Raw genomic sequence first — 26,128 nt, forward strand, 5'->3', positions numbered from 1 at the left:
TCATTATGTTATATAAACTATATTTCACATTGTGGGGATTTGGACTGTGCGGTGTGTTCCTGGAATGTAACCCCCACACAAATCGAGGAATGACTGTATATGAATAAGCCCTCTCTCAGATATATCGAACAATAGCAACATAAAGTCTGATTAAAAGAAAAATATACCACTGCCCGTATCTTAGTATACCTTCAGACCACAGGACACAAATTTAGGCAATGTTTTCCATGAAAAAAAAAACGTATATTTTATGATCTGATAAATATGGCATAAAAAAAAAAAAAAACGCAAGTGATCCAAATGATTGTGGTGGCCCAAAATGCTAACATAGTCATTATTTATTTGAAAAGTTGCACAGTTAAAGAAATAAAGCATAGGGATTTCAGCTAAGTGTTGCTGAAAATTTTTTTACTGTACTGTATACACAGCATAATAATTGTCTATGTTCTGTTTGTTATCTTTCTCTCAATGTTGGAGACACTTGTAGAGTATTATAAGCAAAAAAGTATTATATCCATCAACAAGCTGTAATACAGAAATGCAATACGTCTTTTCACTTTTTTTTGTATGACTATAATATGATCACCCAAAACCCAATAAATTCCAAAGTTTGATAAGGATCATGTCCTAGGGTTTCTGGAAGTTCAACTGTATAATAAAATGTATACAGGTTAAAAAAAGACTCCCTAATGCCACAAGTGGAAAATAAAATTTTGGTATATATGCAGATAGCGAGCAAGTCTAGGTTAATGAAGCAAGGACATAATCTTGTATTATGCAGTCATGCAGAATATAAATAAGAAAGCAAGTGTTCATGTTTGGTACAGTGGACAAATACAAGTGTGGGAGATGACAAAGAAAGCTATATTAGAATTAAATTTCTGTTAAACGAAAGCTAATAGGTTAAAATAACAGCAAAATTATTTATATATTTGGTCTGCTGGATCTGCTTTAACTCAACAACCCCTTTCCTGTTTGAATGAACTGATTTTAAAATATGATGATATGAACATATTTTCTATCTAATGTGGTAATTGGTAAGCAGACCTTTGTACAGATAATAAAAGGTATACATAGCTGTATTAAGGAATATAACAGTTATTTATATAACACTTCTATATTTTCTAAACTGAAACTATAATTCCAGGTTCCATGTGAAATATAGTAAAAGTCCATTTTTATGATTATGGCCTACATTCAGATGTCCTTATAACAAGAATTATTTAATGTGCTATTAATTTCATACCCATTAAATATACAGAAATTCTAGGTAATACTGAGTGAACTATATAAAATTTTTGAAATAAAAAGCATTGAATGAATTTAGGGCAAAAGCCTTATGCTACAACAGCTATAAAATATTATTGCACAGAAAAAGCAGAGCCTCAGTTGATATAAAATATCAAGCAAAGCAAAACATATTTGCTACTGAATACACCCATTCATGTGGTTGGAGGAACTTTTTTTGCCACGAGCTGCCTCAGTATTGCACTATTCACTTTAAATAAAAAGTGCTGTTTGAATTGAGCAGCCTCCACCCGACAAATAAGAGCATATCAAAATGCCTTGTACGTCTGCTGAAATCCTTGCAAACTTGTATCTTCCTGGTGATAACAGCAATTCCTATAACCTATATAATGCCCCTGAAGTCTGGGAAATTAGGCCAGAGGTTCCCAAAGTGTGGTGTGCACACCCAGGGTTTTTTTTTTTTTTTTTTTTTAGGAGCACATGTTTTTACGAAGAACTTTTTTAAATGAAATATGGACAAAGCATCTCACAAATCCAAGTATGATGCATATTTTATGTCAATATTTGAGATTAAATTTACTGAAGTATATATTCATTTATAAAAGTATGTATACTCATAACTAAATTCTGTCATGTCAAATATTTTTATTTGCATTTGTTCTGGAAGGGGGATGGATGAAATTTAAGAAATATTTTAAGGGGGCACAAGGTATAAAAAGTTTGGGTGCTGCTGCTGTAGACTAATTCCTAAACTAATCTTTTATAAATCATTAATTTTTTTAACATACTTAGAGCTCCTTCTTATTAGGTCTTAACTATAAATTCATTTATGAGCTTCCACTGATTTATATCAAACTTTAGAAAGGTCAAATGACAAGGTGAAATTTTCAGGCTGCTGAACTACTTGAAAGTTATTTAGCAAGAGTACTTCCATTAACCAAGAATGTTTGATTAATGTAATTCAACGGCAGTCCGATATGTCTTAGTTTTAAGCATTACAATGTGTGTGTGTGTTATGGGGGTTTAACGGCACATAAGCTGCTGGGGCTATAATGTGCCTAAAGCATTACAATGCTAGCCAGTATTCTGCCACTAATTTCTCTGAACTCTTTTCACCAAGCATCTTGGGATGGGTGTCATCTTTATTTTTGAAAATAATCAGTTTCTAACTCTTTCAGGAGTGAGTTTCCTGAATGCAACTGTGGGTCCTGATGTGCAAGTTTTCCACTAGTGGCTGGCCCTGTGGCATGTTTCTTCATGGAATTTTGAAAATTTGTAAAAAAGAAAATCTTGTACATAAATAATATGAAATATTATTTTGTGCTTATTTTGACTTGGTGGTCCAAAATTACAGTGAAATTATTATCAAAAGTCAAATCAGAATAATAAAAAAAAAGTATATATTATATACGAGGTGCATACAAGTTATAATGTCACAAATTCATTTCCAACAAAATAATTGAAGTATACATGCAGGACTGCTTTTAGTTTAACTGTCAATTAATTTCTGGAGGTCACAACCATAAAACAATTAGCAGTCCCCTGTTTACTGGGCTTTTCTGTTAGTGCAATCTATTATAAATGGATAATAAACTCGACATTATTGAATTTGCGATAATAGAGATAGCTAGAATTCTGTGGGTTTCACGTTATGGTGAAATGTGTTTCCCCTTCACGAAATCTTCAATTATAATAAAAAACAAATTTTCTGAATCTTCTCTTCATTCCTATTTTTTAAGTTTCGTAACTTGTTACTCTGTTCTCACTTGCAATTTGTGTGCGCGCCATGTTCTTTGTTATCGATTGCTTATCTTTTTTACTGTTTTGTTCTTGATATATCTTTACTTTTATAGCCTGTGCATAATTTTCCTCCTATTTTTGCTAATTAGAATTGTTGTTTAATAGAATTAAAATTCAATTTACAAATGTGATCACAATGACTAGCGCTTACTACATATTGTATAGTGAACGGTACTTTACTATGGTGAGTCCATCTTAACGTGATTTGATCTTACAAAAAATCAATCGTAAAGCAGGGATCCATTGTATTTTTAACTATTTATGTGAAACTTCGCATAATTGGGGCAGCCACTTAATCTTCAAAATGCACTAGTCCCAATGTGTACCAAATAACTGGAATCGACTGTACTATGTTTATAATACTTAAAATGGTATCCTTCATTCATCAAGAAGATACACACAAAAAGACAACTGTGTCAACTTATGAGAAGCAATGCTCACTTGAGATTCTGCAACGAATGAATCTTTCTTTTTCCCAAGTGTGGCACGAAACAGAATACCATTTTAATAATATTAGGTGTATTAGTTTTAGCTGCTACTGAAGAAAGTCACTTAGGTGGCTGAAACTTTAATGTTTAGTTTTATGCCAGTGTGTTATATTGCGTTATATTCTGGTTTACTGCAATGCAGTCAGCAAAAGTTATCATTTTGGTACCATTTCTTTGTTTGGAATGGTTAATGTCTAACTTGATTAACTTGAACTCCCTGATTATGCATAACATAATCAGGGAGTTCAAGCAAATAAATATATATATATATAATCAATCTGGTTTCCAAGGCCATTTTCAAACATCCCGGAAGCTTGTTTCAGTTTTTTAGTATTTTGAACATCAGCAGAATTCCAATTCCCACAACACTTGACTTGAATAGTTCTTAAACTACTGACTATCTTTATGTTTAATGAACTTTTCAGTTACTATTGTTTTTAAAATTCTCTTAACATCTACCTGACCATGTGACAATGCTGTTTAACAAGTTCTTAGAAGAGGATATTTAAGATATCACACAGAACACAAAATGATATTTACTATAAAATTAACACAATAATATTATGCAAGTTCATACTGATATATTATTGGTCAAAACTAATATTAAGTAAATGTAAGAATCAAATTTAAATATAAAATATTCAGTTATTTTATGCCAAAAATTTTATACCTAAAGTCATCTTTCCACTGATGATACTGGGGTCTTTCTTAATGTCTGCTATTGCTGCCAGAGGAATACCCCAGTTTGCAACTGCAAATGATGGAGGGAAGGATTTATTCACATATACAGGAAAAAGTAAATGTTCAATTTCTTTCATAATGCATAAAAGAAAAATACCTCAAAAACAAAAGTTAAATGTTTTGAATCATTTGTATGCTAAGGCATATAAATGATTAGTTAATAATGAAGGCACGAGAATAATTTATAAAATTATAATTAAAAATTATTTAATCTTTATTTTTCTAATTTATAACTGCGATACAATTTTTTTATTGTGGTCTCATTTATTTCATTTCTGATTATCACTTTTTATAAAAGAGGAGTATTTTCAGTATCTGTAATGCTGCTAGTTGTAATAAGTAGAGCAGTGTACAGTGGTAGAAAGTAATATTAAGTTTTCATAAAAAAAGTTTAAAAATGATAAAATTATTAAAGATGATTTACAAAGTGATCTGAATACAATGGTATTTTCGACTGTGACTTATGAATTTCATTCCTGAATCAACAGAGAATAAAATGTATTCTAAATTTTTATTATTATCAAATTTAAGTGCTAAACAGGTAAAGAAACTTACAAAATGATGAGAAAGTAATTTTTGACTTTATTTTAAAACTTGTTATATATGAAAACATAATTACATTTACAAAATGCAAATCCAGCATTCTTAATGAACAAATGCAGATAACTGCTATCATATGCTACACATAAAAATAATTTTCTTAAAATTTTTAAAATTGATAATGTGAAACATTACCAATTTTAAACAAGATAATTTACAAACAAAATAGTTTATATTATACTCTGATATAATTAATTTTTTGTAATTTCATGTTGAGAGAGAGAGATGCTTTACTTCAAGTAAAGTAAAGAGCAACTAATTTCAGTCACAATATCGGTTACTTTCAGGAATTTTACTAGTCTCATCCCTTTTCTCAAGTGATACAATGACATCTGGCAAGTCTGAATTATGAGCAACAACGAATAAGATCATTATGGATTGACTTCTTTAGTAGCAGTTGTCTCATAATGCATCCTTTTCATCTAAACTGTACACAATATCTTTCAGGTGTCAAAATTTTTTTGTATAGCAAAGGGCAGCAGCAGCAATTTGTGGTCTCACTCCTGATTACAACAGGTTTAGGGGGCAATGCATGTACAGAAGCAATTTTGCCAAATATCCAAAGACATGAATGAAGCTTCCAAAAAAATTTACTTCATGTAATTGGACATAAACAGTTTAATATCAGGAAATAAGCTACATACTTCCTCTGTAATTCTAAGGAGTGCAAGTGCTAAACAGGTATTGTGAAGTAATGAAGGCAAGAGAATTTTAAGAGTTCTTGCTACTTTTAACATGTATAGAGGGGTGTCAGCCATCAAGAACAGGATGCCATCATGTTTAATTCCATCTAACCAAAGAATAAGAAAGAGAATTTGCAAGATGTTGAGCAACACTTGAAGTTATTTGCCTCTTCAAATACTTCAGATTTAAGTAAATACAGTTTTAGGGGCACATGGACTTAGAGAAATTAGGGGTAAGAGGTTATTACCACGTTGACCAAGATTTTTGCAGTTCCGGTGAACAGTAAGTTTTCATTTATATTTAGTCGTTTTATTGACTTAATTTTTATACTAAATTATTTTCTATAAGTAGCTTTATAGTTCTAGTCAAGCTCTGTGGTTTATTTTTGAATTTAGATAGAGATTTTGAAAGTTAATACTTTGTTCATAACTTGCCGCCATTATTATATGATATGGAATAGCGTAAGGTTTAACGTAAAACAAGATGCAAAAAACATAGCACTGCATTAGAAATCTGTTAAATTAGTATAGTATTATCAATTAATAAGTAAAATTTATTAATCGTATTAAAGTTCATTGTAAATTAAATTATACTTAACGGAATCATGACCCAGACTAGAGCAGCAAAGCAGCATTCACAGAATAGCTAGAGTGCTGTGGCTCGTGGGGAAAACCGAAGGGGGCGATTCTCCAACACATCACAATCTAAAACAATGCGCAAAATGTGAAATGTTTGAGGCCTTGTCTAGAATCCCAAATTTCATAGCGTAAGGTTTATCGTAAAACTAAATAGCGAAATACGTAGCACTGTATTAGAAATCCGTTCAATTGTAGTACTATCAATTAATCAGTATAATTTCATTGTTAATTAAATTATACTTAAACCGAATCATGACCCAGACTAGAGCAGCAAAGCATCGAGCTCAAAGTACACAAAGTGGCAGTAGTACTGTGGATCACAGGAGAATCGAAGGGGGCGATTCTCCAATGCATCACAGTCTAAAAAAAATGTGTGAAATATGAAATGTTTGCAGACCTGTCTAGAACAGGACATGATCTAGCCAAGGAGGATGTCTTTGTGTGTACTAGGTGCAGAGAGAGACTGTGAAGCAATTAGGTGCCAACTCAGCATTCTGATGGGCTTCTATGAGAGTTTGAGGCTTAGGGTATATGTCCTCGAAGAAATTAATATGAGGGGCCTGTCAAGCTCTCAGCTTGCCCAACTCAACACCAGAGCACACTCCTGTGCATCAGACAACACAGCAGCAATCTGCAAGGCAGAATGCGCTGGTCCCACAGGAAGTAGTTATTGTTGGTAACCCTATTGTCAGAGAGACGGGGAATATATTATGCAAAAAGGATAGGTGGAACAGATATCATCTTTTAAGGGCACAAAAGGTGATATTGTTGTACATGTCGGGACTAATGACCTTAAGAGTAAGAGATCTGCTGATTTACTTAACAAGCACAGGTCAATGTTGGAAAAAAGTCGCAAGTTAGGGTTAAATTTGAAAGCATCTATAATTCTGCCCAGACACGACAGGAGGGAGTATGTGACAAGAGCCTAGTCAATCAATTCAGAACTGGAGAGGGTGTGGAAGGAGTAGTATTTTTTTCAGTGTGGTGTGTGCCTGCTAACAGGTGAGACTGCTTCTACAGGGATGAGGTACACTTAAATAGAAAGGGTGCAAGAATATTTGCTGATGCTATCAAGGCAGTGTTAGGTGGGTCGGAAAAAAACCTAGTAGATTGGGGGAATTCACAGACTAAAAGACTAACGGTAGCCGCAGGCAGAGGCAAAAGTGATTCTTGCACTGCTTCTATTGTAATGAGTAGCAGCCGAGAGAGCAAGTTGCTGGGGATTTCAAGAGCTGCTGGGAGTTATCATGGAACAAGTAAATGAGCTGTGTAAGGGTAACTAAGAGTAATAACAAGTGCATGTACACCAATGCTAGAAGTATAGTAAATAAAACTGATGAATTTGAAATGCTGATCACAACATCAAACGTAGATATCGTTGGGATATCAGAGACATGATGTCACACAGATATAAGCAGTGCAGAATTGGAATTTGGGGAGTGCAATGCGTACAGAAAGAACAGACAGGGAGGAGGGGTTATGTTGTTAGTTAAGAAACACACAAAATTTAAGGAAGTGCATCCAGTTGACACAGTTGGACAGTGCAATGTTGAGTCTATTTGGTGTGACATAAACACTGGGAAAGGGAAAATGAGAGTAGGAGTATGTTATAGGCCTAATGACTCTGATGAGTACAATGAACAGTTGTGCAGAGAAATAGAATAGGCCAGTAAATCAGAATGTTTTGTAATGGGGGGTTTTAACTTTCCCTTGATCTTATTATCAGCAGTGATTATTCATGCATTAAGAATTTGCAGATATAGGAACCACTAGGTGACAGTGATCACAGTGTACGGATGTGGGATTTACTTAAAGATGTAACTACCATGAAGAGTAAAGGGAAGGGTTTTTGTTTTCGTAAAGGTGACTACAACGGTCTCAGACAGTTTTTAAATTCTATACAGTGGGATCAACTGATGATGATACCAACAGTGAATTCTGAATCAGAAGCCTTCAGGAACTTAATCTTGGAGGGTACTAGGCTTCTTTTCATACCAACTAAGAAACACTGTTCAAGGTTCAGGCCTAAATGGATGTCGGATGAATTAATGAGGATTGTTGCAGAGAAGAAAAATGCATATAAATTATCAGGCAACACAGAAGCCTATCGCAGATATAAGTTGATCTGTAATCAAGTCACAAAAGAGATTAGGACAGGCGAAGGAAGATTACGAGAAATCTTTGGCAAGGAACGCAAAGTAAAAAAGCAAACAGTTCTTTACTTATGTAAACTCTAGAAGGAAGGGGATGAATCAGATTGGTCCACTTAACATAGATGGTTCGACTATTGATCCTGCTCAAGTAGCTGATAAACTACTAAAAAAAAGAGTAGGAGACTGGTGAAATTACTTAACAAGTACAGGTCACTGTTGGAAAAAAGCCGTGAATTAGGGTTGAATTTGAAAGTGTTTGCAATTCTGCCCAGACACGACAGGAGGGAGTATATGATGAGAGCCTTGTCAATCAATTCGGCACTGGAATGATTGTGGCTCAAGGGGTAGATTTTTTTCAGCATGGTTTGTACTTGTTAACAGGAGAGACTGCTTCTACAGGGATGGGATACATTTAAATAGAAAGTGTGCAAGAATATTTGCTGATGCTATCGAGGCAGTGTTAGGTGGGTCGGAAAACTGCTAGTGCGGGGATACACGGACTAATAGATTAACAGTAGCCACTGGCAGAGATGAAAGTGATTCTTGCACTGCATCTATTGGAATGAGCAGCAGCCTGGAAAACAAGATGCAGGATATTTCAGAGACTGCCGGGAGTCATTGCAATACAAGTAAACACATGGGTTGTGTTAGGGCAGCTAAGAATAGGAACAGATGCATGTATACTTGTGTGTACACCAATGCTAGGAGTTTGGTAAATAAATTTGATGAATTTGAGGTATTGCTCAAAACATCAAAGGCAGATATTGTTGGGATATCAGAGACGTGGGGTCACACAGATATAAGGAATGCAGAAATGGAATTTGGGGAGTACAATGTGTACAGGAAGGATAGACACGACAGGAAGGGAGGAGGAGGAGGGGTTATGCTATTAGTTAAGAAACATAAGATCCAAGGAAGTGAAGCCAGTTGACATCGCTGGACAGTGCAGTGTCGAGTCAGTCTGGTGTTACATAAGCATTGGGAGATCAAAATTGAGAGGAGTGTGCTATAGGCATAATGACTCTGATGAGTATAATCAGAAACTATACAGGGAAATATAGAGTGGGCCAGTAAATCAGAGTCTTATAATGGGGTATTTTAATTTCCCAGATATTGACTGGAATTTGTGGGTTGGTCACTCATTCACACACTAGCAAGGCTTTTTGTGGATTTACTGGATGATTGTTTCTACATCAGCATGTTGGGGAGGTAACTAGAGGGAGTAATACTCTTGATCTGATTACCAGTAGTGATTCTTCATGCATCAAGAACCTGCAGATAAAGGAACCACTAGGTGGCAGTGATCATAGTGAGCTGAAGTGGGATTTACTCAAAGAGGTAACTACCATCAGGGGTAAATGGAAGAGTTTTTGCTTTTGTGAAGGCGACTACGGTGGTCTGAGACAGTATTTAAATTCTATACAGTGGAACCAACTGATGTTACCAACAGCAAATTCAAAATGGGAAGCATTCAAAGAATTAATCTTGGGAGCTACTAGGCTTTTCACATCAACTAAGAAATATTGTTCAAGATTTAGGCCTAAATTGATGTCAGATGAACTAATTAGACATGTGAAAGAGAAGAAAAATGATTGGGATGCATATAAATTAACATGTGACACAGAAGCCTATGATAGATATAAGCTGGTCTGTAACTAAGTTACAAAGGTGGTTAGGCAGGCGAATGCAGATTACGAGAGATCCTTGGCAAGGGATGCGAAGAAAAACAGCAAAGAGTTCTTTACTTATGTAAACTCTAGAAGGAAGGCGATGAATCAGATTGGTCCACTTGATATTCCTGTTGACGTTCCTGCTCAGGTAGCTAATAAACTAAATGAATATTTTGCATCAACATTCACACATGAGGAGTTATTCAGGGAGGGGAATGCCAGAGGTGTATTCAACTCTGGAAGTAAGCTAGATAATCTTGTAATAACTGAGAGTAAAGTGGAGGAGAAATTGTTGAAGATAAACACAAGAAAGGCACCTGGGGTGGATGGAATCTATCCAGTTATATTAAAGGAGGCGGCAAAGGAAGTAAGCAAACCCTTAGCCATAATTATGAGAGCTTCCCTGGACTCAGGGGAGGTACCCATGGACTGAAGATGTGCAAATGTGACCCCAATCCACAAAGGAGAATTAAAGGGGGAGACAAGTAATTACAGACCTGTTAGTTTAACTTCTGTTCCAGGGAAATTAATGGAGGCACTGGTTAAAGAAGCACTGCAGGATCATCTAGACAAGACTTTAGTTATAGCTTGGACACAGCATGAGTTTGTTAAGGGGAAGTCTTGTCTGACTAATTTGATTGGATACTATGATGTAGTCACAAAGGAACTTGATGCAAACAATAACTTTGATATCATATATTTGGATCTTAGAAAAGCCTTTGATACTGTTCACATGGAAGGGTGCTGCACAAATTGGAGCAGTGTGGCATTGGAGGCAAATAGCTGCTATGGATAAAGGGATGGTTGAGTGGGAGAAGACGTTGTTGTTGTTGTTGTTTGGTTTTTAGGAGCATTAGCAACTAAGGCCATATTGCTCCGGTGCAGTGGTCATTCCCTGACCTTTCCGCATCCTCCGTATTTGGTGGTGACGGGCTCGAACCCCGGTCTAATCAAGAAGCGTGTGCTACGCACTGCTGCTCCTTCCCACCTGGCTACGGAGGCGCCAGTGGGAGAAGACAGAGTGGTAATCAATGGACATTGCTCTTCGTGGACTAATGTTATTAGTGGAGTCCCTGAGGGTTCAGTGTTGGGTCCATTGTTGTTTTCTGTATTTATAAATGATATTGATGATGGTATATCAGGCTTAATGTCCAAGTTTGCAGATGATACGAAGGTTGGCAAGGTGACATTAATGACAATACACTGCTGCAACAGTATCTAGAAAAGTTGAGCAGATGGGCTGAGAGGTGGCAAATGAAGTTTAACATCGACAAATGTAAAGAATTACATATGGGAAGCAGTAATCCCAGAGTAACGTATCAACTCTGTAGTACCACACTGACAGTGGTAGGGAATGAAAAGGATCTGGGCGTAATTGTGCAGGCAGATATGAAGTTTTCTGAGCAGTGCACACAGTCTGCAAGAGTAGCTCATGGTGTTTTGTCAATGATATACAGGAATTTTTCTAGCAGGGATAAGGAGGTGATTATCCCATTGTATAAGGCAATGGTCAGGCCACACCTTGAGTACTGTATACAGGTCTGGAGACCTCATTTTAAGAAGGATGTAGAGCTGTTGGAACAAGTACAGAGAAGGGCAACAAGATTAGTGAATGGAACAAAGGGTTGCTCTTACGAAGAAAGGCTTAAGTTTTGCAAATTACAGTGTCTGGAGACTAGGCACCTGTGAGGTGATCTGATTGAGGTGTATAAAGCCTTGAATTGTTTGAGCATGCTCAAAGCTGATGGGATTCTTCCTCTTGCTCAGAATAATCACCTGAGAGGGCATAAATTCAAATTGAGGAAAGACAGTTGTAGGGTAGTTGTGCGAAGTTTGCCTTTAGCCAGCGTGTGGTTGATTGCTGGAACAAACTTCCATCTGTCATTGTAGAAGTTGATAGTTTAAATAGATTCAAGGCAGAACTTGACAAACATTTGGAGCGAGTGGATGGGTGAAATGAGGGGTGTTTTTTTTGGCTCATGCTAGATAAGCTTGCTTTCTTGAATTATGTGCCTTTGCTAATGCTAATGAAAAAAGAGTGACAAATCCCTCCAATCCAATTACCGTCCTGTTACACTTACTTCTACTCTTTCTAAAGTAATGGAGAAATCCATTAACTGCCATTTCCAAACTATCTAGAAACCTTCCATCTGATCAATGATCGCCAATAAGGATTCAGCTAGTGTTGATCACTGGTGATATATCGGCTGTGGTGATTTATGGGCAAATTCAATGGAAAGTTTGGTGAAACTCAAGCAGTTGCTCTTGACATTTCAAAGGTTTTTGATTGTGTTTGTAACAAAGGTCTTCTAAATAAGCTTCCATCTTATGGATTGCCAACTGCTTTTTTTGTAACTGGATGTAGAGTTTTCTCTTTTACTGCTCAGTCCAGGTGATAGTAAATGGCTCTGTCTTCTAACTTATCCACTAGTGCCTGTGTTCCAAAAAGTTCAGTTCTTTCTCCCACTCTTTTATTCTTATATATTTAATGACCTTCCACTGACTAGAAATCTACCCACAGTTTTGCTGATGACAGCACAGTGTATTCCACTGCCCAGTTTGAGAAACCCCGCCCTGCACAAACAGCTTCAACTTCTCAAATATCCATTACCTATTCCTTAAAAACATGCTGATCTTCAGGTAATTTGTCAGTGGGGAAAAGATAACTTAGTTAATACCAATCATTATAAAATGCAGTCCTGTCTTATATCTCACAAAAAGAATTATTCTGCTCTAATGCTTATCTTGTTGACACTCAGATTTATCAAGAAGATCACATATCTCTATTAAGGATTGCGCTTGACTTTTAACCTTGCACATCACAAATATTGCTTCCTCTACATCTAAAAAACAGTGTTTTCACTTTTGTTCTCAGCATTACTTTCCTTCTAAATAGCTACTCACTTTGTCACTTCCCCATGGAACATCGTTCCCACATCTGGGTTGGTGTCACCACAACATCTCTCAGGCTTTAAAACCCCATTCAAAAGAGTGCAGGTTAATAAATGACCCATACCTTACAAAGTCTCTGCACTCTGTCTTGTAGATGTTCTGTTTTTGCTACAGGCCTTTTCTATAAATAGTTCCATGGGTACTGTTCTTCAGAACTGGCTTCTACAATTTTCCCCCCTCTCTCTTCCATTCCAGTCCGAATGTCATATGCTGCAAAAAGTCAGTATCTTTTTACTGACCAACTTCAAACTCACAGAACCAACTTTCTTCTACCTCACTGATTCCTTCAACTTCCATTTTTTTGGAATAATCTCCCTTCACATGTATCTCCTGAAAATTAAAATCTACAGAAATTCAAGTCTAATGTCAACAAGTATCCTCTTTCATTTTCACAACCTTCAACCCACTCATGGTACCAAGTACTAAAGGCTCTAATGATATTTGTGTTTGGGATCTTAAAAAAAAAACAAAACACATTTTTCATGTGTAATTGCAAATGGCATTATACAGATTTCAATTGGCAGCAATACAAATCAAATTAATTCATATAGCATGTGAACCTAAATGGATGTACAGATAGTAGTTAGGCACCTCTGTAGTCAGATGGGAAGGAGCAGCAGTGCGTAGCACACGCTTCTTGATTAGACTGGGGTTCGAGCCCATCACCACCAAATACGGAAAGGTCAGGGAATGACCACCACACATTCCCAGAGCAATATGGCCTTAGTTGCTAATGCTCCTAAAAACCAAAAAACCAAATAACAACAGATAGCAGCTATGTAAGTTACCAAAAAGTTGTATACAGTAATACCCCGAAGTTACGCGATAGGTGGGTCCGACGAAAATCGCGTAAGTCGAATTCGCGTAAGTCGGGGTACAACTTTGCATATAAATACATATAAATTTTGCTTAATTGGGACCAAGGACTAACAAAAACACTAGTTTAGAAGAAAAATATTAATAAAATTGCAGTTCTTTATACATATTAATACAAAATATGTATTAAAAAAACCAATGACTTATGTTAAAAAGTTATTTCGATGTCGATGGCTTCATAAAATCTAACAAATTCGTCTGACGACACAGCGCGTTCTTTTTTTCATGCAGAATTTCTTCGTAGCAAGCTAATAATTTTTTTTATTCCTTGCTTTGTAGCTATAACGCGTTCTTCGTTGGAGTCTGTTTTCTAAAATTTTTAAGCCCTTTACAATTGAGCCCTTTTCAATTTTCAACCTGTCAAGTTTGCAATTGTCATGTGCTTTTCGCCGTTGCTTCATTTAGGCCTGTAGCACGTGCAATATCACATGGTCTTTCATTTCGCTCAAAGCGTTTCACAATTTCATATTTTTTCTCTATCGACAGAGGCGGACTGGCCATAAGCCTTACCGGGGAAACCCCGGTGGGCCAGTGTGATTTTGGCCATAAACCATAGTGTGAGGCCACTATAAATTTTCCCGGGTAAGAATTTTTGATCCAGTCCGCCTCTGTTTATCGATAATTGCTTTTCTTTTTCTCTCTGAATCTGCAGTGTCTTCACCAGGACGCTTCCTTTTCACACCTTTTAATTAAGTATTTTACTCATTTTTAGGGAATAAAGCACAATTACAAAACGAGGAGGCACGCTTGATACGCATAAACAAAGCTGCGCGCATGTAGCAACTGAATAAACAACACCATAAAGGCAGAGATACACTATTAACACCTCACATTTCTAGGGGTTACTACCATAAAACAATAACAATCCATTTGCGTTTCTGCTAGTGGGATCTGTTATAAACTGGTAGTAAACTCGATCTAATTGCATTTGCGATTATACCGATAGCTGGAATTGTGTTGGTTTTTACGTTATTATGGTGAAATGTGTTTCCCCTTCACTGATATAAAAAACATAAAAGCAGCAAAGTTGAATTTTGTTCATCTTTCGCTCTCAATCTCCGCCGTCGCACCGTATATCGATAACATATGAAAAACGACCTTGAAGATAGTGGGCGGCAGCGTTGCCAAACGAAAAAATCAAGAACCGCGTAACTCCGAGTTCGCGTAAGTCGGGGTATTACTGTATCTTAGTTTTATGTTATAGCACTAGAATACCTAGGGCAAATCTTTCTCCAAAACTGTTTCAGAGAAGAAGGGGTAAAGATTAATACTAAAGTAATTACAAAAACCTTTCCCTCAGCTCCCTTTGCTGCTAGCTGAGGTGTCAGTGGGTTGACTTGGGTAATAATTCAATTTGATAATTTTTTTATGTACGATTATATTGTCCTTTTAAAAAATTACAATTATTCACAAATATTATCAGGATCTGGAAACTGCTATGTAAAGCTGTCCATGAGAAAAAATGGCAAATTTGTTAAAAGTCTGACTGTGAGATTTGTTGATTGTGATCACAAAAGCTAAGAAATTGTCTTCTCTTCAAGGTAAGCAGTAAGTTAGTTTCACCGGGAGCTAAATCAATTCTTAGGATTTGAAAACCAGTTGGAAAATTTTTTAGAATTTTTTTTGCTGAATTTTACTGCTAAATAAAACAATTTGCAAAAGGAATTGGGTCAAAAGCTTGTTTATTCTTTGAGTTATTCAAGTTCAAAGAGAAATTTTTAAGAATGGGGATGCCAAAACGTAAGCCAAATTCTGGCAGAGAGCTGAATGATTGTGATAACTGAGAGTAAAATGGAGGAGAAATTGTTGAAGCTAAACATTAAAAAGGCGACTGGGGTGGAAGGGATCTATCCAGTTTTTAAAGGAGGTAAGCAAACCTTTAGCCACGATTATGAGAGCAATCTTGAACTCAGGGAGGTTCCAATGGATTGGAGATGTGAAAATGTATCACCAATTCACAAAGGGAGACATAATTACAGACCTGATAGCTTAATTTCTGTTCCTTGGAAAATAATCCTATTTCTCTAGTACTGGTTAAACAAGTAATGCAGCGCCATCTGGACAGGAATGCAGTTATACTGCAACATGGATTTATTAAGCAGCAATCTTGTCCGACCAATCTGATTTAATGCGACACAGGAACTGGATGCAAAAAATAATTCTGGCATCATATATTTAAATTTCAGAAAAGCTTTTGATAGTGTTGCAGATAAAAGACTGCTATACAAATTGGAGCAGTGTGGCATTAAGGCAAGTTGCTGCTATGAATAAAAGGATTGTTGAGTAGAAGATACAGCGTGGTTATCAACGGGCACTTTTCTTCTTGGACTAATATTATTAGAAGAGTCCCCATGGTTCACTGCTGAGTCTGTTGTTGTTTGCTATATTTAATAATGATATCAAGAAATGCATATTATGCTTAATGCCAAGTTTGCAGATGATACAAAATCTGCAGAGTGGTTTATCACAGTAATGCAATAAGATCTAGAGAAATCAGGCAGGTTTAGCTGAAAAGTGGCAACTGACAAATGCAAGGTACTTCATATGGGGAGCAGCAATCCCAAATTAATGGTTAGTAAAGTGCAGGTTTTTTCCTGGTTAGTAAAGTTTACATAATTAAAATATCTTATTAAAAATTGCAGTACAGGTAGTTCTTGACTTTACGAGTTAATTCGTTCCTAGCGTGCACTCATAAAGTGGGAATTTATTTCCCATAGACATAATGTTAAAAATAGGGGTTACGTTCTCAATAATGAAATTAGTTAGCTAATTAGTTTATGTTTAAACAATGACTGATTTATACAAAGAAATGAAAACTGTAAATAAAGCAAATTATAATAATAAAGAAATTATTTATGACTTAAAAATGTTAAAGAACAAACATTCTTTAACATCTGTAAGTCATATCATCATCAACTAAATGCACACTCGTTGATCACTCATTATTGGCTTGGCACTCGTTAGTTTGTTGGAGTCGTCTTCTTCAGAAATGCTTCAAGAGGAGTTTGTTTCCAAGATAATCTTCTCTTTTCTTTATAAATTTCAATAGCATGAATAAGCATTTTTTAACAGAATGCACAAATTGCAACTAACACGATTTGTGTGTAGTAACAAGTTTACGAAACTTAAAAAAAAAAAACAGGAATGAAGAGAAGATTCTGAAATTTATTTATGTTTTTTATACAATTGAAGATTTCAGCAAAGGGGAAACACATTTCACCATAATAACGTAAAAAACCACACAACTCCAGCAATTGGTATTTTCGCAAATGCAATAACATCGAGTTTACTACCCATTTATAATTAGATGCACTTAGAGAAAAGCCCAATAAACCGGAAAGTGCAAATTGTTTTCTGGTTATGACCTCCAGAAATGTGCTTTAGAAAAATATCACAAAGCTGTTCAAAATTGGTTCTTATAACAGAACATATGTTAACGATGAAAGTGTAGTGCATTTTAATGATTTTAATTGGTAACTAATACTATAAAAACAACCTTTTAGAGAGTTATATAGCAAAAATTTCAACTTCCGAAGTCATGGAATGAATTACCAAAAAACAATGTGTTAATGGGTTCACATTACGATGGTGTCTCTGGAACAGATGAATATCGTAAAGCAGGGTGCACTGTATTATGAATGTTTAACATTCTTTTTTTTTTTTTTTTTTTTTTTTTTTGCAATTAATGTTCATATTTTCGATTTTGTTGATACTTGAAAAAAAAAAAAAAAAAAAACTCCTAAAGCGAGAACGGCCTGTAGTTATATTTTTAAAAAATTATATTTTCTTCTGGTTTTTAGAAGTTTATAACACAGCGTCCATAGAAAATTTTCTCTGAAAGTCTGGTATTAAGTCAAACATACATAAAAGAAAGATTTTACCACAATACAATTTTCAAAAAGCAATCAATAATGAGTAGCACATGCTTTTTTTTTTCTTTATCATACAAGGAACAATTGATGTAAACATTCCAGCTTAACACTATTTAAACTGAAACCCATTAAATTCAAAACAAAATTGAAAAATTTTGTTTTGACAGAATGCTTCCCAAGTACCCGAAGCTTGACACTTTCTTGACTGTTTGATTTCCAATGTTGATGTTGGGGTCATCATTATTCTTATTTACACCAAGTTTAAGGTATTTTGTTTTGTTGTTTATTTTTAGGCCAATGAGATTAGCTTCCTTTTCCAATACTATTAAATTAGAGAGGAGACACTGTATATAATCACTGACCAGGCATATGCGAAGGTGTGCTGTAGTTCATTCAAGTGTACTCCTTTCCCTGTCTCTTTTGCTTTTCTTATTACTTTTTCCTAAAATTAGAGAGCAGGGGTGAAAGTGCATCATCCTCTTGTGATTTCAAAGGGGTCTGATATTTCATTTTGTATTTTAACTTTGTTTATCAATTCTGTCATGCGTATTTTTGTTATGGTTTTTGGAGATTCCAAATTTTAAATTGTATTCCAGAGTTCATCTTTTAGAATACTATCATATGCCTTACTGAAGTCGACAAAGAGCATGTACATGTCCTGGCCATATTCGTATTTTTCTCCATGGGTTGTCTGACTGTAAAGATCTGATCAGCTGTGGAGCAGGTTTTCTTAAAACCACATTGGTAGACTCCTATTGTTTCCTTTGTGTAGTAAGTTAGCCTCCGTAGTATAATATTTGACAGAATTTTGTATAAAGTGCTTAAAAGAGAAATCCCCCTATAGTTAATTGCACTGCTCTAGATCTTTTCTTGTGAATGGGACATATTATGCTTTCTTTCCACTGATCAGATAATTGTTCTTTTCTCCATATTTGTGTTATTAGATCGTGAATGGCTTTATACAGGTTTTCACCTCCTACCTTAATGAGTTCAGTAGGTATATTATTACTTCTGGGTGCTTTGTGATTTTTCAGTTTCAAAATACTGGATTTCACTTAGCATGAAATTTTTCATGCAAGGGATTGGATATACCAATACTTTTAACCCATCAAGTGCAGGAAAAACAAGCCCACAGCTACTACTCGATAATCATGTTTCATTACATGCAGTCAACTTTATTACAGAGAAGTGGTTCAAAATCACTCATTTTATATTTTGAACTCTTTATATTTTGTCTAAATAAAACTGAACAAAAATACCAATAAGAAAGTTATTTTTCTATATAACTGAACAGAAATAACAGTAACAAATAGAAATGACTGTTCACTAAGCAAAAATTTTCCTTCTAAAATCACTATTAAGAAGGAATTTATTTTCTTTTAAATAAATATAAATTATTAAAAGAATGATTAATATACTCACCAGGCCCCCAAAAATGCTGAAAAAAATTAGAGGATAAAAAATTAAGTTTCAAAATAAGAAAAAATTAAAATATTAAATGATGATTAATATATTTTCAAATAAAATATTCTAAGACAGGGGTGGATCAACTGACTGCCTATACGAGGTCCACAGATCCTTTTTGTGCAGCTTGCAGTGTTTGACATATAAATTAAAATGCTACCAGTCTACAAATCTTGATAAACCAAAAATAATAAAAAAACAAACAGGGAGAAGAAAAAAAAAAAAAAGACAACAAGAAATAAATTGTTGTAACAAAAAAAGACAACAAGAATTAACAATTTATTGTAAGAAATAAAAAATATGCCATGATTTCAAAGTTACTTTCTTAGTCATTAAAACAGTCAAATTTTATGCTTAAATACAGTTTTTTTTTTGCTGACAGTACACCGTCAGTCAAGTGTTGTATAGTAATTTCTTTTTTTTTTTTTTTGCAAAAAGTAAATTGGGAATCAAAATGGATTTTATTTCTTACATTACATGATAGTATTCTGCAACAGGTAATTTTTTTGTTTGTTTTCTGTTATATTCATATAACATTTTTTAGAAACTATGGTTTTCAGCATCGTATATTAAATAAAATAATTATTTACTGATATCATGAAATCAAATAAAATGTAACAATTACGTCTACATAATAAACATACTTGCACACCTTTTTCTTTAATTCGATAATCATGCGTCCTGCATTATGAAGATGGAAAAAAATCATATGCCATCTGCTAGTGCTAAAGCAGAGGTAGAGAACCTTTTTAGTACCAATGGCAAATTGCAAGTGCATAAGAACCTACAGGGGTGCATCTTTGCTGAGAAAAATAAATAACCTTAAAACTTGAATCTTAAATGCTTTAAATACTAAAACACCAAAGACACCACGGTTAATTTTTTAATTTTAATGAAACTTTTACCTTGCACCTACCATATACATATAAATTATCTGGTGACACAGAAGCCTATGGCAGATATAAGCTTGTCTGCAATCAAGTCACAAAAGGAGGTTAGGCATGCAAAAGCAGATTATGAGAAATCTTTGGCAAAGGATGCAAAGAAAAACAGCAAAGAGTTCTTTACTGAAGTAAACTCCAGCCAACTCAGTATTGTTATGGGCCTATATGAGAGCTTGAAGGACAGGGCGGATACCCTCGAAGGATTTAAATTGAGGGACCCATCAAGCTCTCAGCTGCCCACATCAATGCCAGAGCTTGCACTTGAACATCACACAACACTGTGGCAACCCCTAGGGCAGAATGCGCTGGTCCCAAAGGAACTATTTGTTGTTGGTAACTCTATTGTTAGGGAAACGGGGAACATATTATGCAAAAAGGATAGGTGGAACAGGACCAAAGTATGTCTGCCAGGGTCAAAGGTTGATGATGTTGAGCAGATATCATCTTTTAAGGGCACAAAAGGTGATATTGTACACACTGGCACTAATGATATTAAGAGTAGGAGACTGGTGGAATTACTTAACAAGTACAGGTCAATGTTGAAAAAAAGCAGTGAGTTAGGGTTGAATTTGAAAGTGTCTGCAATTTTTTTTTTGTAGTTATTGGCACATCGGCTTTTGTGGCCATAGTGCACCTCTCAAGGTTTTTTGCAGTACTTTGATCCAAGCCCGAGGCGGGATTCGAACCCGCGAACTTTGGGTTGCCAGGCAGGCGCTTTACCCACCCGGCTAGCCTGGTCGGCATGTGCCTGCAATTCTGCCAAGACACGATAGGATGGAGTATATGATGAGAGCCTTGTTGAGATTGTGCAAGGCTCAAAGGGTAGAATTTTTCTCAGCCTGGTCTGTGCTTGTTAACAGGAGAGACTGCTTCTACAGGGATGGGATACACTTAAATAGAAAGGGTGCAAGAATATTTGCTGATGCTATCGAGGCAGAGTTAGGTGGGTCAGAAAACTGCTAGCTTGGGGGGGGGATACATCGACTAATAGATTAACAGTAGCCGCTGGCAGAGGTGAAAGTGATTCTTGCGCTGCTTCTATTGAAATGAGCAGCGGCCTGGAAAACAAGGTGCAGGGGATTCCAGAGACTGTTGGGAGTCATTGCGGAATAAGTAACATGGGCTGTGTTAGGGTAACTAAGAATAGCAACAGGCAGAGCCGGTGAAAGGGGAGTGCAGGGTGTGCACTGCACATGGCCTCACAAGTAATCCGGCCCTGCGCTGGCGATGTTTTTTTTTATAATAAATTAAAATATTAGTCTAAATTTTATTACTTATATTGAACCCTGATTCAAAAAATTTAACATCGGATTTCATCCAATTAAAAGACTTTGCTCAATTTTGAATGAAGATTTATTAAAAAGCTGTATAGACTTTTACGCAATATTAAAAGATGAAAGTAATTGTGATAGAGATGGTGTCGAGCTCTGTGAAGAACTGAAGTCTTTAATTAATCTAGTCAGTGATAAATGTAATTCTTTGATGGATATTCTTAAGTATCTGGTTAATAATAAGCTAAATTTTGTTTATCCAAATACATACATTGCTCTAAGAATTCTACTTACCCTTCCAGTAACTGTTGTTTCTGCAGAGCGTAGTTTTTGGAAATTAAAACATAAAAAAAATATTTACGTTCGAGTATATCACAGCAGAGACTAGTTGGGCTATCGCTAGTTGCAATTGAAAGAAATATTTGCAATGGGATAGATTTTTCACAAATTATAGATGATTTTGAAATGAAATGATTTTGAAAAAAGCATGTAGAATTATTTTGTAATAAAATATATAGTTTTTTTTTTGTTTATATTAATATTGTATTTGTTTAGAGATAAAGAAATTGTTTTTGTTACTTTTGCTATAAAACTTTGTGATTTTATTTTAATAATTATTTTTAGATTTGAAAAAACATATCTTTAATGAGTAAATAAAAGTTTATTTTTTTGGCCCCGCAAACCCTATGACAGGCTCTGGAAACTAGTGCATGTATACTTGTATATACACCAATGCTATGAGTTAGGTAAATAAATTTTATGAATTTCAGGTGTTGGTCAAAACTTCAAAGGCAGATATTGTTGGGATAACAGAGACGTGGTGTCACACATATATAAGGAATGCAGTACTGGAAATTGGGGAATACAATGTAGACAGGAAGGATAGACACGATAGGAAGGGAGTAAGGGTTATACTATTGGTTAAGAAACACATAAAATCCAAGGAAGTACAGCCAGTCAACATGGCACTGAGAAAGAAAAATTGTGAGGAGTGTGTTTTAGGCCTAATGATTCTGATGAGTATAATAAACAACTGTACAGAGAAATAGAGTGGGTCAGTAAATCAGAGTGTCTTAGAATGGGGGATTTTAATTTCCCAGATATTGACTGGAATTTGTCGGTTGATCACTCACACATGGTAGAAAGGCTTTTGTGGATTTATTGGATAATTGTTTTCTACAGCAGCATGTTCGGGAGGCAACTAGAGGGAGTAATACTCTTGATATGATTATCAGCAGTGATCAAAGCGTGCTGAAGTGGGATTTACTCAAAGAGGTAACTACCATCAAGGGTAAAGGGACGGGTTTTTGCTTTCGTAAAGGTGACTACGGTGGTCAGAGACAGTATTTAAATTCTATACGGTGGAACCAACTGATGATGTTACCAACAGCAAATTCAAAATGGGAAGCATTCAAAGAATTAATCTTGGGAGCTACTAGGCTTTTCATACCAACAAAGAAATACTGTTCAAGATTTAGGCCTATTTAGGCCTAAATGGATGTCAGATGAACTAATTAGACATGTGACAGAGAAGAAAAATGCATGGGATACATATAAATTAACAGGTGACACAGACACTTATGATAGATATAAGCTTGTCTGTAACTAAGTTACAAAAGTGGTTAGGCAGATTACTAGAAATCTTTGATAAAGGATGCAAAGAAAAACAGAAAAGAGTTCTTTACTTATGCAAACTCTAGAAGTAAGGGGATGAATCAGATTGGTCCACTTAATATCAATGGTTCAACTGTTGATGGTCCTGGTCAGGTAGCTAACAAACTAAATGAATATTTTGCATCTACATTCACATGAGTTATTCAGTGAGGGGAATGCCAGAGGTTTATTAAACTCTGGCAGTAAGCTAGATAACCTTGTAATAACTGAGAGTAAAGTGGAGGAGAAATTGTTGAAGCTAAACATAAGAAAGGGACCTGGGGTGGATGGAATCTATCCAGTTATATTAAAGGAGGCAGCAAAGGAAGTAAGCAAACCCTTAGCCACAATTATTAGAGCTTCCCTGGACTCGGGGTAGGTACCGATGGACTGGAGATGTGCAAATGTGATCCCAATCCATAAAGGACGATCAAAGGAAGACACCGGTAATTACAGACCTGTTAGATTAACTTTTGTACCTGGGAAATTAATGGAGGCACAGGTTAAAGAAGCACTGCAGGATCATCTAGACAAGATTTGATGGAGAAACAAACTAAATGCAAATTGGTTGTACTAATGGTGTGATTATTACGTCATAAATTCATAAGTATTCCAACTCATGATTAATGTCACAAGACAAGCATTATGGCTAATAGAAATTTGTTTATGGAGTGCTTAAAGCAACTTATATTAAATGCTGTTTGCCCTTAAAGCTTATGCCGTTTTTTTAATATGGCATTTTAGAGGATTTTGTCAGCGGATGATTTCAAATTTGACTGAGGGGAGAGGTTCCTCATCCCCGTGTCGAAGGGTTGTTGGCACTTGCCCTAAAGGCATTAGCTTGACTTAATTTAGCCACGTGCCAACTATGAATTTGTGTGCAACAGTAGATACCAACCAATGTGCAGCCTCATCCCCTCCCAACTCTCAAGATGTTTATTATCAGATAAAATTTGTATGCTTTACTGCATTAATTTTTTTCCATATGGTGATCATTCTGCTCCCAAAAAAGAACAATGGCAAGTATTAAGTCCTAAGGCTTGGGCTTATATTCAACTTTAAGATATATATGATTATCCACAAATCTGCATCCTTCATGACAGTATGGTGGTTTTACCACTTATACTAAGAATTTCATCACTTGTAACTTGTTTCGACAGGACTGAGTTTGAATCCCATCAATGACTGGAGGAATTTTTATAGTCCTCTTCAATCATGGCTGTAGCCTACCAATCTCAGGTGGATTTTCCTGTGAGGTATTCCAGGTTTTTTGGCACCACATAATCTGACTATATCACATCGTTCATCTAAATATTCAACCTCGGTCGAGGTTGTCACAGACATTCTCTCAGATATGCCAGACAAGCTGTACTTTCTACCTGGAAGTCTAAAACACTAATGGAACAGATATCCAGGTGACACTCAAGTCAAGTGGATCCAATTTTGGCAAAGGCCGGACGGTCTGTGACAGCCAAATCCTCTGCTTACACCTTCACGATGGTGGGACTGTTAGTAATCCTGAGTATAACCCCCATGCACAAGCACACTTTGGGTGACCACCCAGGTGTGAGCCAACGTAAGCAGGGGTCGAGGTGTGGTGCCCACACCACATGAAGGAATGCTGCCCCTCTGTGTTACCAGGAAATACTAGGTGGTAGATGACTCATCAACCGGTGCAATACCACCACTTTGCTTATTGGAGGCTTGAAGTGGTGGAACCCATGCTTAGTCTACAGAGCTAAGTTCTGGTCAACCCTTCCATCATGCAGTATAACTGATGACTTTTGAGGTTATGATGGACATCATGGTGAGATCCAATCTTCCTTACATTTCAAGGGTACAGCTCTAAAACGGTGTTTGCAGGCTGGCCGCTAGTTAGTACACCGGACTAACTAGCGGCCAGCCGAACTAACTAGCATTGTCGAGGCCATGTTATGTCAAGGATCTGTGTATATTCTTACCATGTGTATGCCATATCCAAAAATTTCATTCATACAGCATGTCCCCCCACCTTTTCTTACTATTGAATACACCACGAACTGTCAAACTAATACAGTAAGCTTATTTGCGAAAAGATCTAAACCTCCCAAACACTTCCTAGTTCATTTCACAAATATACGTGGTCTCAATTCTAATCTCAATGATGTCCATTTCCACTTGCAGTCTGCCAAACCCCATCTCCTTTTTCTGACAGAATCTCAGTTATCGGATGATTCAACTACTGCTCATCTCAGTTGCCCAAATTATTCACTGTATGATTCCTTTTGCCTCAAAGTTGGTACTTGTGCCTATGCTCGTTCCGATATTCCCTGTCAGAGACTTTGGTAATTTGGAATCTCCTCTGGCTTAAAATCTCTCCACCTGTGTCAAATTCATCTGTTGTCTCTACCATTCTCCCAACTCTTTGCAACTTGACTTTCTCCATTCCAACTTTCCTAACAGTGAGATAATTTTCCTTGGTGATTTTAATGTTCAAAACTCCAGCTGGCTTCCATTTTCTAGTCATGCCGACCCAGCTGGTTGAGATGCTGAGGCTTTTGCAATTACTAATGACCTTGCACTGATTGCTCATTTACCTACAAGAATAATCAGACAATCCTAACCATACAGCCAACATGCTTGATCTTTTTCTCACAAACAACCCTTCTAAGTACACAGTCAAAGTGAGTGGTCCTTTAGGCACCTCAGATCACAACTTGGTGATTGTCTCTTCTCCAATGGAGCCTTTATCTCATGGCTATTCTCAACCACGTTTTGTTTGGCATTATAAGAATGCAAAATGGGATGACCTGTGAGATTTCTCTTTTTCCTTTCTTTGGATGGACTACTGTTTCAAAACTTCTGATGTCAATGTTTGCTCAGATTGTGTCAGTGAAATTATTCTTGTTAGAATGGAATCCTTTATCCCACACTCGACTTTGAAATCTCGTCCTTTATCTAAACCTTGGTTTTCCTACAAATGTGCTAAGGCTATTCAGGAGAAGAATGTTGCATATCGTAATTGGCTTGTTTCCAATTCTTCAGTTTAATTTTCTGCTTACAGCAAAGCTCGCAACAATTGTGAAGCAGTTATT

General features: G+C 36.0%; 1 protein-coding gene across 1 annotated transcript in view; it reads right to left on the reverse strand.

Moving 5' to 3' along the window:
• Mpc1 (mitochondrial pyruvate carrier) overlaps positions 1-26,128 on the reverse strand; it is a 39,527-nt gene that overhangs the window by 10,706 nt on the left and 2,693 nt on the right. Inside the window, exons 2-3 of the mRNA XM_090375410.1 lie at positions 19,145-19,160; positions 4,207-4,287 (exon numbers count right to left, since the gene is read on the reverse strand). Coding sequence (XP_090231536.1) covers positions 4,207-4,216 — 10 coding nt within the window. The 5' untranslated portion in view covers positions 4,217-4,287; positions 19,145-19,160. The remainder of the gene's footprint in view (positions 1-4,206; positions 4,288-19,144; positions 19,161-26,128) is intronic.

This window comes from Mastigoproctus giganteus, chromosome 1 (genome assembly GCF_048544385.1).
Source record: "Mastigoproctus giganteus isolate SK-2022 chromosome 1, ASM4854438v1, whole genome shotgun sequence".
In the NCBI taxonomy this organism is placed as follows: domain Eukaryota; kingdom Metazoa; phylum Arthropoda; class Arachnida; order Uropygi; family Thelyphonidae; genus Mastigoproctus; species Mastigoproctus giganteus.